The following is an 18,522-nucleotide window of genomic DNA, read 5'->3' as shown; positions in this document are numbered from 1 at the left end:
TCACGCTTAAACTGGGGGCTGACCGTCCTCCCCACCCACCACAGCAGGTGGCCACTGTCGAGACCTTTTATCTTTGGTCCATTTCCTCCCAACCCAAGGAAACAGGAGAAAAAAAAAACATAAATAGTGAAAGGTAACTTTGTTATTACTACTACATTCCTGTCAAACAAAATACAACAAAACTCAAAAGCCTGAGCTCCTATGACCGAATATCTGAAACAAAATACGTGAAGACATGCTATTTAGACATGCCTGTGGTGTTTCAGCCCTCCTTTTGGAATTCTCAGACTGTACTTGGGAGCAGCATCTGGTTGTTGGCACAAACATGCCCCCTTCTGGTAAGCTGAGTCATGACATGTTCCTTCTCTCATTCCTCCGGTCAGTCCCCAGATTGTCTATTTCAGTCTCCACTCTCTCTTCCCTGTTCCATACACCCTCACCTGCCACTGATTCCCAGACATTGTTCAACACAGCTACTTCCTCCCGGGAGCCAGGAAACATGACACAAAGAGCGCCTGCCTTCCCAGTTACTCTCAGTTGTCCAAACTGAGCCTCACCTGCAAAGAATAAACTTCGGAAGAAGAGGAAGAGGCTCGGGGTGGAGAGTGCAAGGTCGAGTGGTGAAGGCGATTGGATCAAATAAGATGATTAACAGGGCGGGTAGAATGGGAAGGCAGGAAGACAGACAAGGAGCAGGAGTCAGGTCAGCAAATGGGTTAGAGAAGACCTCGAAGCCATTGGGATCGGGCATAAAACCGGAAGAGATGAAAGCAACAGGAGATGTGGGTGTGGGCATACGTTTATTCTTGTGCACAAATCAAAGAATTGTGGCGCCCAATGTTGCAAAGGAAAAGATCCACTTCCGGGTCAAACAGCAAGCAAGGTGGTGGTCTTCAGGGAAGGAGAGTCCTTACACTTCTAGGATCAGAAATTAGGAACTAAAGCTGAGCAGGAACAAAAGCTGGACTTCTGCGGGTGGTGTGGGACAAAAGAGACTTGGGCCAGCGTCTCCCTGCCTTTCCCAGGTGGTCAGGATAAGCTGCAGCAGCGGAAGGTCAGATTCACAGGAGGTAGCACAGCCAACTCTAACATCTGGCACACATCCTCACACCTTTGCTCTGACAAATGCACACATTCTCCTGAGCTCAGACGGTCCCTATGCTCCCTCATAAGTAGTTGGTTTCTTGTTGGCCAACTCTGCTCTCTCCCTCTTGCCCTGCTTCCTGTTTTAGCCTCACTCTCCTCATCCACTCTGTCTCTATTCACCATCCTTCTATCTCTGGCAGTTCAGAAGAAATTTTCTGTTTTACTTGCTGGATACTGACTTGCTCAGCACAGGACCCTGGTTCCTAACTTCCTGAAATCCAAAGAAACAGAATTCTTAGTGTTTTTTTTTTTTTTTCCAGGTCTAGCTCGTATAACGCAGACCCAAGAAAATCGTCAGACTCGTTAACATCACAAGATGCTGTGCACCTGCTACAGACTATATCCTCTCTGGAGTTTTTCTGCAGGTAAGCTCTTGTTCCCTGCAAGATTCCCTGGAGAGATATCTGACCCTTCCGGTAGAAGGAAAAGAACTTCCCTCTTACCTTTGCCCCCAAAAGAAGCGCACATGTATGTTTTTCTGATACCTTTCCAGAGCAGATCCTAAACACACATATTTGCAAAAGCATGGGTACACACACACACACACACACACACACACACACACACACACACACACGAATATGTGAGTGAGGAATATGGAGTGTGAAGGGGCTCAAGCACCGTTCAGTCCCTTAGTTGCTTGTAGCGTGGTGAGTTTCTTGCCTGAGATTTCAGTGGTCATTTTACAGTGTGCTTTTTGCCTAACACTCAAGTGCTGCCCACAGAGAGAAACACAAATGCAAAAGCAAAAAAAAAAAAAAAAAAAAAAAAAACCACAACAACCCAGAGACCTGCTGAGACCTCTGGGTGGAGAAGCCAGAGGTCCAGGCAGAAAAATACAGAGAAGATACCAAAACAGAGATAACAGGTTAAAAAGGCAGCAGTAGGGGGCTGGGGAAACTGAAGGGGAACACTATCTCTGGCAGAGGCGACGCGGGGAGAAAAAGCCGGTAGGACAAAGCAGAAGAAACTTCCGGGACTCTAAGTTCCATTACTTGGTCCTGGGACCTATGTTCACTGGTGCCCTGCCCCAGGCCTCCACACGTGAGCCTGCAACCCTGTTCTGGTGGCTGAGAACCGGGGCCGGGCTACTTGGAAACCACAGGAGCTGGGGGTGGCGGCAAAGCTCCTGGAAGACTCCTGAGGATGGTCTGGGCTAGGGACAGGGGGTGAGGCCAGCTCTGCCCTCCAAATTGGTTCGTCCAGTGTGGTCGCCGCTCTGGGGGCAAGCACAGTGGGAGCCAAGGGTTCTGCAGTGGGCTGGGGTGCTGGAGTGGAAAACCTGCGGATCTCCTGGACTCGGGCAGTTTTGGGAGGCCCTGACGTGGGGCCAGGAGTAGAAGGGACCTCGTCAAAACAGAACATGGCGGTTTTAAGCTGGTATGGCTGATGTCGCATGAAATCCAGGGCCTTGATGCCCTGCTTGGGGGTCGCCCGAGGTCCCTGAGATTGGGCCTTATTGGGGAGAGTTCGGGCAGCTTGGGGGAAAAAAGGTGAGAGGAGTGGGTTGTAAGCAATAGGGGGTGGGGCACGGATGTTGGGTGAGTATTTCCACGATGGGGGCAGTGAGGGTGTGGGAGAAGGACTTCTGGGGCGAAGGCCAGGATTAAGGCTAGCGCCAGGTGTAGCTTCCACCACGTACCTGTCGGCACGGCTCTGCCGCTTGGCAAATAGCTCTCCACCCCTCCCCTGCAGCCTTGGGAGCTCAGGGATCCCAGCTACAGCGGTGGACCCATTCACTAGCCCATCAAGGAGCCCTCGAGAAGAGGGCTTAGGAGCCACAGGGGGTGGAGTCTTAGGAGTTGTTGGGGGTGGGGTTTTGGGAGCCATTGGAGGCGGGGTTTTCGGTGTCACTTGAGACAAGGTCTTGTAACTCCTGCCCCCTAGTGGCTGCATGAAGTTACAGGCTTCAGCTCCAAGGCTTAAAGCGTCCTCCTCCGGACCAGATTCCGCACCACCCGCCCGAGGCTTTTCATCCAGGTTCTGCACCAGCGATAGGAGCTCGGGGTTGGGCGAGTTCTTCGTCTCTTCCTTTCCAGGGCGGAACATCTGCTTCCGAGTGCCCCGGCGCCGGGCCTCCTGCAGGATGCCAGTGCGGGCAGCTGGTACAGAGATGCGCTGCTCCCGAGCGCTGGCAGATTCGGGGGCCGCGGGGCCGGACGCCTCCGGGCGCACAGAGCTTCTCAGGGGCGCCGACAAGAAGATGGAAGCGGTGGAGGTCATGGCAGCCGCGCTAGGAGGAGCGGGAGACTCTGGGGCGCCTCCTGGTGTCACAGGCCGGCTCGGGGCTGGGATGTACAGGGAGCTGGTAGCGGTTACCGGACCGGAGGAGCGTGGGCTGCTGGGAGCTCCGGAGACTGGCGTGTGGCCGGGCGTGGGGAAGCTGGGCAGAGGGGTGGGTCCCTGCAGAGGGGCTGCGAAGGGGCACGGAGCGGGGCTGGTGGCTCTCAGGCCTTCATTTACCTTCTTAGGGGCTAAGGGCCGGAAAATCACTGAAGTGGTACCTGACCTTTGTCCTTGTAAACCTGGGGTAAAAGGCCTCGCTGACCTGTTGAAGATACTTGGCGCTGGGCTGGGGGCTCCACCATCCGGGAAGAAGGGGCTAGGGCTGGCTGCAGGGGCCGGCACTGGGCTGAGTGGGAGCACCGCTGCCTCTGGGGGAGCACTTTGAGCTCGAGGTGGGGACTGCAGCCCCTGCCCATTCAGCATGGCTGCTGGGCCCACCTGAGCCAGCTCCTGGGTACTGGAGGCTGCCCGCTGGCGCTGCTGTTCAAAGAGCTGAACCCCTCGCCCAGAGACCTCGCTCAACTGCCCTCCCAGGCCGGAGCTCTGACTCTCGGTTGTTCCTGAGCCAGCCCTGGCCAGCTCCATGTCCAGATAAGGGCTGTCCCAGTCAGACTGATTGGTAAGGCTGCGGGCGTCCGAGAAAGCCTCTTCGTCCAGCTCCGACTCACTCGTTGGGGGGATGCCGTCCTCCTCCTCTGTTCCTGTTCCAGCTGCAGCCCCGAAACTCACTAGAGTGTACTTCTTGGCTCTCTGCCGCCGTTTCTTAAACATAAGCACCCCCTTAGAGTGGGGGTTGGGGGCCGCTGTCAGCAGGGATGCGATGGTCCGGCATTTGGTTTTGGCCTCCTTCACACTCTTCTCTTGGAGGCTTTCTGCACGTTGCAGTTCTGAGGAGATCAAGAGGTAGATTGGTCAGGGGGCTTCACCGCCTATTCAATCCTGTTCCCCAAAGCTCTTACCTCTGACTTAGAGACAGAGCGGAGGGGGTGGGGGGAGGTGAAACCAAGGACAGGGACACGGCCACACCACAGCTCTTCTGTACCCTCTATTGCACTTGTATTTTCCAGGAGATGGTCCTTAGTCACTCCCACGTTCTTCACCTGCCTCCCATTCCTGTCTGGCAGGGGAGTGGGGGAGGTGTTATTCTAAGGCTGGCAGGACCCATCCCAGAGAGAGAAAAGATAAGAAGGAACACTTTTCTCCTCACACCTATGACCACTATAACCAGGACACACAGACTTTCTTTTTGTGTGTGACAAGGTCTCTCTACATAGCCCTGGCTGTCCTGGAACTCACTATGTAGACCAGGTTGGCCTTGAACTCACAGAGCCCCAGCTGCTGCTGCCTCCCAAGTGCTGGGATTAAAGGTGTGCACCTCCATGCCCATCCCAACACACAGATTCTTAACATGAAGCTCTTCGGTCACAGTTCCACCCACCAAGTTGTTCACATCATAAACACTCCTAGAAATACGACCCCCCCACACACACCATGTTAACGTCAGTCTCCCGAGAACCTGCTATAGGGCACATTTTTTTCCGCTGTGCTTTTCGTACTCACAATTGTCCCACCTTACATACACATCAGCTCACATACCCTTATGCCCTCATACAACACAGAGTCGTCAAACACAACTATATACCTACATGTGCCAGGTAGCTCTTCCCAGAGTCTTCCCCGGGGAGACTCTGGTACAGAGTAGACAGGAGTTGAGAACTGACCTTGGCCTTCCCAACTGCTAGAACACTCCTTTGTGCTTCATACCTCTACTCCTCACATCCCTGGAGAATCTTGGATCCAAGTTGCAGGAAAAGCCAGAGTGCTGCTCTCCGAGGCAACCTCCTACATCTTTAGGGGATTTCAGGATCCCCTTTCTCACAAGTGGGTGCTGCCTCTGGGGTAGACGGCTTTGGGGGCTGTTCCCACTCCTCTTTGCCCAGCCTCCCAAGTAGAGAACTCAAAAGAGCAGCACACCATCAGGTGGGCAGGAGAAGGTCTGTGCTGAAGAACCAGGGCAGGACTTCATATGCCATGTGGGGCCTGAGTAGGCGGGGCCGGGAAGTAGGACGGGCTGCCCTGCTCTCAGACCCCGCCCTGGACATGGATACTCTCCGTGATCCCCAGTTCCTCCTGGAAAATTCTTGACATTCCATCTACTTTTCCTCTCAAGATACCAAGCTGCTTTCTAATTAGGGCCTCATTCCTTTGGCCCCCACGTGTATAACACAGAATAGTACTATGCACGAGAGAATAGACACGGGAGTCAGACGTTAGTTCTGGGAGAATTACTTCACCTCAGCCATTTACTTTCCTTGTCTGGAAATGAGGATGCTAGTGGCTACCTCTTCATAAGATAACTCTGAGCACAGTGAGATAATAAACCACATTTAACACACTGCTGCCAAGGCCCATCGTGAGCGACCATGATGCTCTCCTGGTGTAAGCTTCTCCCGCACAACAACATGGTCTTATTCTTACGTATCTTCTCCTGGATTTGCACATACATGTCTTCATGTAGTCATAGTGCACTCCCACTTCTCACTCTTTTCCTACAAGCTTACCACAGCTCATGTGGTCATAAACCCCCGGCCATGTGCGCTTAGCATCAACCCGTTCTGAGAAAGGGGTGGTGACCCTTTCCTGAGAGAATGAGGGAGAGGACGAGAGAGTGTAGCCATTCCCAAAGACCACCCTTCTACGCTGTCGAGACACTGCCCTCCGCTCACGCCCCAGCATCCCCTTGAGTGGGAGAGGGTCCTACCTGCGTAGAATGGGTCTTGGAGCTCAGGAGCTGGGGCTCTGTCACAGCTGGCTTGGCTGAGGGACTCTTGGATGATGGGCTCAATGGCCTCCATGCCGAGAAAGGCAGTGTTGGCTGGAGCAGGACCAGCTTGAGCCACCCCCAAGGCCTTTTAAAGCCCCTTTGTCTTGTCCCCAGAGCTGGCAGCCACCAGATGAGCTCACTGAGCTGTTTTTAGAACCTGTCCCCCTCCCTCCTTGCCCTGTCCCACAACTCCTGGTGTGACAGACACGGGCACCTGCCTCCCCTTCCCCTCACCCCACCCCCTCTGGACTGTGTGGTCTGCTTGGCTAAAAATAAGCCTGAGCCACTAAATAGAATCTTGCCTGGCATGATGGGAAGGGAGGGGGCACTAAAATGAGACTGGGGGATAAGGATGGGATCTTGAACATGCATCTGGAATTTCTTTGTAGGAGGACATGGGACAACCCTTAGGATACCAGACTTTTAGCCTCTATGCAAATTCAAAGACATAAAACCCCTTGGAGTGGGAATCGGAATGGTGGAAGAGAGGAAAGCCAGCTAGAGAGAGCGGATCCTGAGATTTCAGAAGTGGCAAAAAAGAAGTCTGTGGGTGCGGACTGGAAGGCCTGGGACAGAGAGAGGCTTCACCGCATCCCAGTCCGTAGCTCACGTCAAGATAGCAAGAACCTGCTGTAAATGGGCCTGGCCTCTTTTGCCCAGGCCTACATTCTTCCCTGAGATAAAAACAAAAAACAAAAAACAAAACCAAAGATCCTTCCCCAGCTTTCTAGTGCTCTCAGGACTACCCCTAGCATCTTGTTAGTCCCCAGGAATCCTAAAGGAACTCCCAAGTGTCAAAAGTAGCATTCATACTGCGCCTACAGTTAACACTGTGAAAAGCCCGGTAGCCTCAGCCTGCTTTCAGGTACCCTCTCCCTGGAATCTCCTTTCTCCTCCCTCCATCCTGACATCTAGCAAAACCACCACCACCGGACACTTCAGGTCCCTCCCCACTCCCCTCTATTGTCTGTTCTTAGTTTGAATCAAGCCATTGAGCCATATAAGATAATAGTTATAACTAAGGTAACTAGGGACCCTGAGTAAAAATCAATCTCCTCTCCTTCATGACTCTTTTCAACTTGTCCCAAAGACTGTTTCCAGGGAACATGAGGTAGGTAGGATGTGTGCATGCGAAGGCACAGATTAGGACTCAGATCCTGATTGAGAACAAAAGGATTCAGGCACTCACTGGCTTGCTTGGCCTTCTGGGTGTAGGTGGTAGTAAGATCTTCTCCCACCGGGTGGGGGACAGGGCCCACCATAGGGATGAGATGAGGACCGGGCCGCAGTGGACCATGGGGTAACAGAAGTGCTTCTGCTGGCGGTGGCTGGAGAGCTGCTCCCTCCTCCCACGATGGGGAGCTCACGCGGCTGTCGCCCTGGCTGAGAGAGCCGGTTTTAGCGGGTGCTGGTTCTGCGGGACTGTCGGACAGGTACACCTCATCAGGTGGGGCTCCTGGGAGGGTGGGCCTTGTGGGACCTCGGCGTCGGGTTCGGCGGGGCTTCTCCTGTGTGGCAGGGCCGTCGACATCACTGTCTGTCTCTCCATAGTAAGCTTCGCTGTCAGGAGGTGAACGAAGGCTCCCAGGCTGAAGAGCCTGGGGGGCAGGAGCACCTGGGGGCTCAGGACTCATCGGAGATAGGGGTGACAGCATCTGAAGCTCCTCTGGAGACGGAGATCTCACAGACCCTTCCTCTGCTACCCTGGATGGAAAAGATGACAGGATTTGAAAGAGGGACTAATGGCTACGGACTAACAGCTCTGGAGGGGATCTGGAGGGGAAGAACGCGGCAAGGCAGTGGAGAGAGGAGACTGGCATACGGTTGGAATAGGTGGGCTAGGAAGAGCGGGATCTGAAGGCTTTGAGGAAGATGTGATAAGGAGATAGGCCAAGGACTGAAGTCCTCACTCCTTCAAATACCTGCTCAACACCCCATCCCTCCATTGGGAGGTATATACAGACATTCTCCAGCAGAGAAAATAACTAGAAACGGGTACTTGTTAGTTACTGAAGCCCTAGAGCAACGAGACAGGCAGGAAGAGACCGAGGCTAGAGAAAAAGGAGGGGAGGACCCCGTACCTCCTCACAGTAAGGACAAGCTGATGCCCCGAGGCATCGATGAGGGTCATGGCACTGGCATGGGAGAAGTTGGTGCAAGAAACTCCATTGATCGCCAAGAGCTGGTCCCTCTCTCGGAGTCCTGCTCTTCCAGCCTGGCTCCGTCTTCGGATCTGAGATGTTGAAGAAGAGATTGTGGATCATGGAGCACTCCAGTGGGAATGGAATGGAAGAACGAAAAGGACCCACGTAAGAGGCTTTGTTGTTGTTGTTGTTGTTGTATAGGGTAAAGAGGATAGGGAGATGTCTGGGGTGCAACTAAGGAGGCCTGTCTAGAGGTATTCTGGGAGATGGTGACACAGGCCTGTCATTTATTGAGTTCTCACTGAACGTTAGGCACTGCATTGTGTGAAATATTGCACGTAATTCTTAGAACGGTTTACAGACTTGGTGCTGTCATTACCCACATTTCCCAGCCCAGAAAACTAAGTCTGTGGGGTGAAACCAAAAGGATAATGACTTCATCAGCAAGTCTAGCACCTAATCTTGCCTAGTAGGAAAATGGATATGACTTAGGCAAAGAGGAGCATTGAAGGCAGGGTAGAGCAGGGCAGGGCAGGGCAGGGCAGGGCTGGGCTGGGCTGGGCTGGGCTGGGCGAGATGGACTGCCTTAGCTTGTCCCATATCCATTAGTCAGAGAGAAATTAGAACCTTCCCTACATTCCTGGAGTTTGGAGTAGAGAAGCTCACAGGCATAGGGGAGCAAATGCTGGATGACCAGACTCAGCCTCTTCTCCCACAGTGCTGAAGCAGGCCTTTCCTTTTGCACTGCTCCCTGAAACCAGAATTGGCTTTGCTAATAGTTTCCAGGAGCTTGTGGTCCGAGTCTGCTCCCCTATAGCCTGAGCATGCTTACCTGCCCACCACCACCTCTTCTTCATATCCTCCCGCTCTCTCCACCCCCACGAGCCCAGAAGGCCACCACATGGCTCTTCCCAAGTTCCCTTGGGTTCCCTTCTCTATGAAACATCATTTGAGGGGCTCTCCCTTACCTTAGATACCTGTAAAGGTTTCTTCTGTTCAGCCCCTCCCTGAAGCCGGAAGCCCCAGGGGGCTCCCCCTGCTAACGTGACCTTCACCTCCTCCTCAGCACCCATTGCACAGCTTGGCCTGTGGCCCCCAAAGTTTGGACAGTGTCCCTGAGAGAGAGGTTGAGGTGCTGGTACCCCGTCCGGCCTGCCTGTCTGTCTGTCCTGCTCCTGCTGACCCAGGCCTCTCCGCTACACCACACACCATAGGCAGGCAACTTGGGCCTGGGATCAGTACAGTCTGGTACACTTGTCCTGTCAATCACAGCTTGCTTAAAATAGTTGCCGGCTGCACTCTTCTCCCCCCGCCCCCCAGCTATGTTACCCCTAGAACTAATTATAGTACAAACTTCTGCCCTCCATGTCCTCCCTTCTCCTGCACAAGCCTTTTAGGCAGGACTCAGTATCAGATCTCTGGGTTTTTTAACTGAGTATGATCTTTCAGGCAACATGCCTTCCCCCAAAGCCCACAGTAAGAGCAGCAATGGCTTCAACCCCAGAGTCGGCAAGAAATGACGGGGTCTGCTCTGTGAACTCCTCAGGGAAGAGTGCCACTTTGCTGTTTGAAATTACTGTTTATTGAACCCGAACCTGTTTGTGCGCTGCACAGCATGCTAATCATGGAAAGGATGACTTTTGTGAAAGAGTAAGAGTTTAATCCCAGCACTCGGGAGGCAGAGGCAGAAGGATCTCTGTGAGTTCAAGGCTAGTGTGGCCTACAGAGGTAGTTCCAGGATAAGGCTCCAAAAGCTACGCAAAGAAACCCTGTCTCAAACAAAACAAAACAAAAAAAGAGTTTATGTTAATATTCTGATCTGCTCCTTGAAATCCCACCCCTTGGCACCGCCCTCTGTCCTGATGTAAAAGCCTCATTCTAAGGAAAAACTCCCTCTTCCTCTGTCTTCTGCTTCTCCTCCCACAAGGTGTGCACCCCCACTTCCTCTCTCTCTCTCTCTCTCCTATCTTTCTCTTCATATCTCTATTACAATAAACTCTCCACGTGGATGCAGCATCTGGGTTGTGAATTACTGGCCACTGCCGCCTGCACGGCATGCATCTGACCAGCACGTTTCCCTGCATGCTCAGGATAACCTCAGGGGTTCCCCCATGCAATAATTCATGACATTGGCACCCAACGTCGCCAGGCAATCCCACTGCTTTCTGCTGCATGCCAGCAGTCTGATCGGCTCTGGGATCCTGTACCACCTGCCATTCATTTTTCAGGCTGGAGCACCTCCAGGGACTCTTCACCCTACTGGACCGGTAAGATTCCTGCCTTCCCTTCTGGCCATTTTCCCACAGGTGAGGATTTGTCTCATTTTGCTCGCTGGTACCGTGTGTCTTTTGGGCTCTGAGCCCCTCGGCTCTGTCCCTGTGTGATAGCATACGGAGACGCTTGTGCCCACTCAGTTCCATGGCCCCATAGCCTTTATGATGACGGTCCATTGGCTGTCTTGTGCTGTTATCATTGGCTCACACCATGCCACAGCCCAGGGTGGTCCCTCTCTCCCGCCCGGCTGCACTGCTACTTCTCCATCTTTCTCTCACAAAGTCTATTTCCTATGTGCGAATGGAAATGTATGATTGATACAGCCATCTATATTTCTGATTGATTTTTAAATGCTTCAATTTATCTGTTCCTTATCTGCTCAGTTTATTTTGGGGAAAAAACAAAAAACAAAACCCACACATGAACACATGTGGTCAGGCGCCATATTTGATAGGAGAGATCACGTGATCAGGCAGTGCCATCTTAAATAAAGGCAACCACATGGTCTAGCCGCCATCTTGGCTAGGTCAAAACAGTCAGGCCATATGACCTCCCTGCCATCTTTACTAGGGACAGAATGGGTGGGGCGCCTGGCACTCAGGCGGTCCTGTGTGGAGGGAGGTTAGGGAATCACCTCCCGCTGCTGCCCATTGTTTCGCCATTGTCCTACAGGCTGAGGAAAAGTCCTGGCTTTCTCCAGCTGCCTCTCAGGCTCCAGCTGTCTGGGCGGGGCAGAAGTCCAGTCCTGCTGCACTCACGTGGGTGGGGCCCGGGGACATATGCGCTCCCCATCGGGGCATCAGCAGAACCACATGCAGGTGGTATCATTATATTAAGATTTTAAATTCCATATTTTAACATTAATACAATTCTGATACACTTTAGGTCACAAGCTCAGGATTTTAAATTTTCCTTGGGTACTCATTACCTGCTTTTCCACAATTTGGATTTCAGTACTGATGGGTAATACTAATTTATCTAAAACTGATTTCTCCTCATTTGTCTATTCCTGAGGATGATATTTCTCTCCCTCCTGGTCTCCCTTTCCCAGTCACTAAGACCGTGGGCCAAAAGGTTCCAAATAAATTCATAAATTTTTTTTGTTTGCTTTTTGTTTTTCGAGACCGGGTTTCTCTGTGTAGCTTTGCGCCTTTCCTGGAACTCACTTAGTAGCCCAGGATGGTCTCCAACTCACATAGATCCGCCTGGCTCTGCCTCCCGAGTGCTGGGATTAAAGGCGTGGGCCACCACCACCCAGCTAAATTCATAAATTTAACTCCCGTCTCTAGTCTATAGTTCAGCAGGCTGGCAGACACATCGAAGTAGCAGTTGTAGATCACAACTTGCCCTGCTACAAATGTCAGCAGAGATTCTTGTCTGTGTGATGAGGACCCCATCCAGCCAAACATCATTGTTGCCTGCCTCTACAGCCAGGTCAGATGACCACATGCCTGGGTTCCCTCCTTACCTTTAACTAGCCAGAGTCCTCCTGACCATCTACACCCTGTTTCAGCTTGAAGCAGCTATGGAGAATACATCGTCCTGTGCTCCCCGTTCCAAAGACAGGCTGGAGGGCTAAGTTAGAGATGGAAACCCTGGCATAGAGTCCACCAAGAGGGTCCTTTTCCTTTTCTCAGAGTTGGGCTGCACCCTGACTCACAAGCCCCTTTTCTCCTGTTCTCATTCAGCCTTGGGATCATTCCCTTGTCACTCTTCTTTGGCTCCTCAGGAGACAGCTTAAGAAATAATTATTTCTATATAAATCATTCAGGATTATAATCTGGCTGTACTCAAAGATCAGAACTACAGCTTCCGGGCCTTAAATATGGTAATAGATTCAGATATCACTGCCAACAGTTTAAAGGATGTCTCTCCTTACTCAAAGTCTATTCAGGCTTAAGAATGTGAGCCTCCCTGTCCTTGCTAACGTCATTAAGCTGTAACTAACTGGAAAACCTGTATATTCAGATTTAAGTCATATATATGCTCGCAAAGTTATAAATATATCTATCAGATGTTGTTCCTCCCAGTCCTCAAACACATGTAGAGATCTGAGAATACGGCATTTAATATAAAAGCTTTTTATAAGCTGGGTGGTGGTGGCACATGCCTTTAATCCCAGCACTTGGGAGGCAGAACCAGGTGGTGAGACCAGGCTAGTCTACAGAGCAAGATCCAGGACAGGCAACAAAGCTACACAGAGAAACCCTGACTCAAAAAACCTGTATCTCTTCCAAGAAGATGGATGGCCTCAGAAGAACTTCCACCCAGAAGCTTATGGCAAGGCTGGCCATGCAGCACAAAACTGAGATCCTGTCCAGACTGCGAATAAGTAGAACAACAGAGGACCGATTATCTTATACTGCAAAGTCAAGGTGGGTCAGTCTCCAAATTTCTACTTTACAGGAAAAAATCTGTCAGATCAACTGAACAAGTGTTGCCTTTGGGGCTATTGTCCCCTGCCCCCAATTACCACAGAGATTTGGGGGTGCTGCCTAGGTAGCTGGAAAGCTGTCTTACTCCTTCTTAAATTTATCCTTCTCAGATCTGATGGTGTTTGGTGACTAGGGTATCAGCTTAACAGCCCCAATCCTAAGATTTTATATATATGTTCCTCAATTACAGACATACATGCCTCATTCACAGACTTCATGGTACAGGATAGACTGGTTTCAGATATAACTCCAGAGGTTCAAAGTTTTAAAACTGATAAATGCAGCTTTGATAAACTGATAGAACATTGACTACAACGAGTTCTTAAGAGTCCTCAAATGGATTTTTAACCCTTTTGCCTTGATGTAAATCTATTCCAGCTCTCTTACAAATACCTACAGGCTCCTGGGGAAAGTTTTGCTACTGCATCAAGACATCTGGTCTGATGAAAACTAACACTCTCCAGAGCCCATTTCTGATCCCACCTATTTTTTGAGCATATTTTGCAGATTCATGGTTCCCGCCTGACCACCATAGAAATAGCAGATGCCATGGCTTCTCTACTCCTGATTTGGAATGCCATTCCTCCCAGGCTCCTGGAACACCACTGCTGCATCCTGCTCTCTCAGCTCCCTCAAGGAACATTCCTGAGATTTTTCTGCCATGTGTGACTCCTACTTCACCCCTTGTCAGCTTGAAGCATTCTCGGGAATTCAGCGCCTTTGTTCCCCCACTTACTCCCATAACTCACCTCTTTTTATGATAATCAGAATGGAGAAATGTTAATATTCTGACCCACCCCTTGAAATCCCACCCCTTGGTGCCACCCTGCGTCCTGATGTAAAAACCTCATTCTAGGGAAGAACTCCGCCCCTTTCTCTCTCTTCCGTTTCTCCTCCCATGAGGTGTGCACCCTTGACCTCTCTCTCTCTTTCCCTCTCTTCTCCCCTTTCCCTATCCTTCCCTTCATCTCTCTATTGTAACAAACTCTCCACTCAGAGAGCATCTGGGTTGTGAATTACTGGCTGCCGCTGCCGCCACCGCCATGCCTGCATGGCATGCATCTGCCCAGCATGTTTTCCTGCATACTCGGGATACCCTCGGAGGTGCCCCCATGCAATAATTCATAGTGGCCAGATCCGAGGACATGACAGACCCAAGCTTCAAACCTTCCTCCAGAGGGGACAGTTAAGGAATATGTATAAGATAAAGACACCTGTTAGCTGGCTCAGCATTTCCAGCCTGACACCTGACCTGACTTCTATCCCTGGGACCCATATGGCATGGTGGAAAGAAGAAACTGACTCCAAAAGTTGTCCTCTGACATCCACGTGTACATTGGGCATTTGAAAAACAGCAGCAGGATGGTCTAAGGTTGGGGAAAGGTGATTGGTGGTGATGCAATGGTGGCCATGGGCGCTCTGCACAAAGACAAGTCTTACATTTCCCCCCTGTGATATGAGGGATTGAATCAGGCTTTGTGCGCAGTATGAGAAAGCTGGAGTTCTGAGCTGTATTCCCAGCTTTCATAGTTCTCTGTTGGATACATGCATGTTTGGATCTCTGACATCAAGCTGTCACTCATCAGGCATTTGCAGAGGCCCAAGTGAAGAGTCAGTTTTTTCATTAATGCAGCCAGCCTTCAAGTCCCTGAAGGGGAATAACAACTGTGATTATCATGACTCCCATATCAGAGTGTTTTCAATAGCAAGGCTATCGAGAGACTGATCACACACTGCTCAGCTGTGCGATTTCAAAAATTAATGATTTTGGGCCAGTGAGAAGGCTCAGTGGGTAAAAATGCTTCCTGTGCAAGCCTGACAACCTGAGTTTGATCCCTGGAACCAGAGTGGAAGGAGAAAACCGACTCTTGTAAGTTGTCCTCTGGCCTTCATACCTGTGCAGTGGCAGAGGTGTGTCTACACTCTTGCTCACATCTCACACAATAATACATTTTTAAATTTGTGACATTTAAAGTCAACTAAAATCAAGTCACTAAAAGTAAGTGATTCCAGGGGGCCAATGCAAACTGTCGTTTTTCATTACTATTAATCATTATGGAAATCTGTCTTATCCACCACGGGACTGTTGTGTACTGTGTGGAGGAATTCTGCTCAGCTCTGATTCAGTCGTTTGGCTACCTCTTCCCTAAAGTCTTTCTCTGACCCTCTCCCAGCTTCTCCCCTGTAGAATTAATCCTTCCTCGGGTGACATAGGTATTTTGTGCACACTTCCATTTTTCATTGGATCGTGTAGATTCTTTATATGCCTCCTAGACCATTAAAAAGTTGGAGGTAAGGAATGTGTGTTGATGTAGTCCACAGTTGATTTTTTGTTTTGTTTTTCTTTTGAGGCAGAGTCTCATGTAACCCAGACTGGACTCTGAACTCCTGATCTTCCTGCCTCCACCTCCCAAGTCACAAGTTGCACTTTATTATATTCTGTATCTCAAGTTGTTAGTAAATGTTTGCTGAACTAAATCACTATTACAACACAAAGGGGGGAGGTCATGGAACATGGTCACAGAGGTATGTGTGTAGACAAGAACTGTTGATATTAATTAAATCTCTAACTTCTTTATAGGTTTCCATTGCACAAATGTGTCCCACATTATGAAGCCTCTTTCTGTTACAAAACATAACATCATCGTGTTGTAACTGATTAACAATGCATAGGGCTTGTGCAATGGCTGTTTTGCTGATGTGATAAAAGCTATTTCTTTTGTTTATGATATAGTTATAAAAATAAGAATTTAGAGTTAGAAGAACAATATCTGAGTTTTTGTTAATCTACTGTGTATCAGTATTTTATGACTATCAGTTAAAAAAAAAAGCTTCTAGATATCCCTTCATTGACTACTCAGATATTTATTTTATTATTTTTAAATTATGTGTCTGTGTGTGGGTATGTGCATGTGAGTTCCAGTGAGAAGGTGAGAAGAAGGTATCAAATGCCCTGAGATTGAAGTTATAGGTTGTAAGTGTCCACTGTAGGTCCTAGGAACCAAACTCAGGTTCTTTGCAAGAGCAGCAAGCGTTCTTAACTGCTGAAACATCTCTCCAGTCTCTTATTTTTATTTATTTATTTATTTATTTATTTATTTATTTATTTATTTATTTATTTTAAGATGTATTTATTATGTATACAGTGTTCTGCCTGCATGGCAAAAGAGGGGACCAGATCTCATTACAGGTGGTTGTGAGCCTCCATGTGGCTGCTGGGAACTGAACTCAGGACCTCTGGAAGAGCAGTCGGTGCTCTTAACCTCTGAGCCATCTCTCCAGCCCTATGTGTGTGTTTTAATGAATGTGTGTGTGTGTGTGTGTGTGTGTGTGTGTGTTTTAATGAATACATTTAAAGTCTCCACTACTCAGGAGACTGAGGCAAAAGAATTACCTGGGCACAGAAGGTCAAGACCTGGCCTGGACAACATAATAAGAAACTATCTTAAAAAAAAAAAAAAAAAAAAGTTAGCAGGGCAGTGGTGGTGCACGACTTTAATCCCAGCACTTGGGAGGCAGAGGCAGGCGGATCTCTGTGAGTTCAAGGCCAGCCTGGGCTACAGAGTGAATTCCAGGAAAGGCTCCAAAGCTACACAGAGAAACCCTGTCTCAAAAAATGTAAAAAGAAAAGTTAAGTACTACCTACATGCCAGCCATTGTGCTATACCAGTGTCATATCATAATACTCAGTGGATATCAGCATCACCCAGAAAACTTTGACAGCAATGGGTTCCCTACAATAAGCCACCCCCCCTCCACCCCCCCGCCACACACACCCTCAGCTTTAGGGACTTCATTGGTCTACTACCAGGAAGTGGTTTAGTACATTCTGGGCAGAGCCAGCACCCTACATTGAGCTCCATCCACAATTGCAGCCTCTCCTCTTTATTCAATTATGGTTTTGTGACAAGGTCTCACTACACTGCACAGGCTAGCCTTGAACGTTTTTTTTTTTTTTTTTTTTTTGAGATTGGGTCTTATGTAACCCAACCTGGCCTTGAACTTGTTATAAAGGGTGCTTGAAGTTCTGATCCTCCTGCCTCAGCCTCTAGAATGCTGGAATTACAGGCATGTGCCACTATGTCCAGTCAGCACCAATATTTTTTGTTTTGTTTCAGCAGTAACATTCTTTTTTTTTTTTTTTTTTTTTTTTTGGTTTTTTGAGACAGGGTTTCTCTGCATAGCTTTGCGCCTTTCCTGGAGCTCACTTGGTAGCCCAGGCTGGCCTCGAACTCACAGAGATCCGCCTGGCTCTGCCTCCCGAGTGCTGGGATTAAAGGCGTGCGCCACCACCGCCCAGCTCAGCAGTAACATTCTTAAGAGCAATCCAGCCCATTCTAAGCAGCAAAGTTGAGACAGAAAAATTTAAAATGCAGGGCTGGAGAGATGGCTCATCAATTAAGAGCATTAGCTGTTCTTCCAGATAACCCTGGTTCAATTCCCAGCACCCACATGGTAGTTCATAACTGTCTTTAACTCCAGTTCCAGGGGATCCCACACCCTCACACAGACATACATGTATGCAAAACACCAATGCACATGTAATTAAGAAATATTTTTAAAAAGAAAATTAAAAAATGCAACTTATAGTCTTGATCTTTTTTTTTGGGGGGGCGGGGGGGTTCCTGGAGCTGAGGACCGAACCCAGGGCCTTGTGCTTGCTAAGCAAGCACTCCTCCACTGAGCTAAGTCCCCAACCCATAGTCTTGATCTTCAAACTTGTGAATCTTAGCTCTTACTAGGAGTGTGAAACTTTAAGCAAGAGATTATATCTACTTCCTTATGTTGAAATGAAAGATAAATGGGGTAAATCATGTAAGTGCTAAACTAAGGTGAACTCAGCCTTGAGCAGGTGCTCAACAAATGTTAGCTGCATTTTGGCAAATTATTAAACTAGACAAATGTCAGTCAGCAAGAGAATCATCCAGGAGGGAGGCATCTGTCAAGCTTAGTGTCAGGGACTCGGGGACTACTGTTGCTGAGCCCCGTCTCCAAAACTGAACTACACCTAGGTAGATTAGAAATATACATTTCTAGTCAGGTTTGGTCCATACGCCTTTAATCCTAGCACTCTAGGGGGCATAGGCAGAGGGACCTCTGTGAGTTCAAGGCCAGCTGGGCCCACACAATGAATTCTAGGCCAGAAGGGCTATGCAGTAAGTTCCCCCCAACAGAGAGAGAGAGAGAGAGAGAGAGAGAGAGAGAGAGAGAGAGAGAGAGAGAGAGAGAGAGAGGAGAGAGAAAAGAAAGAAAGAAAGAAAGAAAAAGAAAGAGAGAGAGAGAGAGAAAGAAAGAAAGAAAGAAAGAAAGAAAGAAAGAAAGAAAGAAAGAAAGAAAGAAAGGGAGAGAAAAAGAATAAGAGAATATCTGGGCAGTGATGGCACACACCTTTATCCCAGCACTGGGATAGATC

General features: G+C 49.4%; 1 protein-coding gene and 1 long non-coding RNA gene across 3 annotated transcripts; one reads left to right on the top strand and one right to left on the bottom strand.

Annotated features, from left to right (window-relative positions):
* Positions 1-781: 781 nt before the first annotated feature.
* On the bottom strand, positions 782-9,703 carry Synpo2l (synaptopodin 2 like). 2 transcript variants are annotated; one of them, XM_028879719.2, is made up of 4 exons: positions 9,369-9,703; positions 8,338-8,489; positions 7,446-7,960; positions 782-4,319 (listed from the first exon to the last, which is right to left on the bottom strand). In XM_028879719.2, exons 1-4 carry the CDS (start codon positions 9,471-9,473, stop codon positions 2,161-2,163), a joined length of 2,931 nt encoding a protein of 976 aa, XP_028735552.1. In that variant the 5' UTR covers positions 9,474-9,703; the 3' UTR covers positions 782-2,160. The 2 variants fall into 2 exon arrangements, with proteins under 2 accessions (XP_028735552.1, XP_028735554.1); XM_028879721.2 differs by lacking the exons at positions 7,446-7,960; positions 8,338-8,489; positions 9,369-9,703 and adding an exon at positions 6,194-6,403.
* On the top strand, positions 8,478-13,343 carry LOC114700202. The gene is made up of 3 exons (XR_003735640.2): positions 8,478-8,565; positions 10,629-10,706; positions 12,913-13,343. It is a non-coding gene; the product is annotated as an uncharacterized LOC114700202 (long non-coding RNA).
* The last annotated feature ends 5,179 nt before the right edge of the window (positions 13,344-18,522 follow it).

The sequence above is a fragment of the Peromyscus leucopus genome, chromosome 9 (assembly GCF_004664715.2).
Source record: "Peromyscus leucopus breed LL Stock chromosome 9, UCI_PerLeu_2.1, whole genome shotgun sequence".
Taxonomy (NCBI): domain Eukaryota; kingdom Metazoa; phylum Chordata; class Mammalia; order Rodentia; family Cricetidae; genus Peromyscus; species Peromyscus leucopus.
The sequence above is the reverse complement of the archived record's forward strand: the minus strand, read 5'-3'. Positions and strand labels throughout refer to the sequence as shown.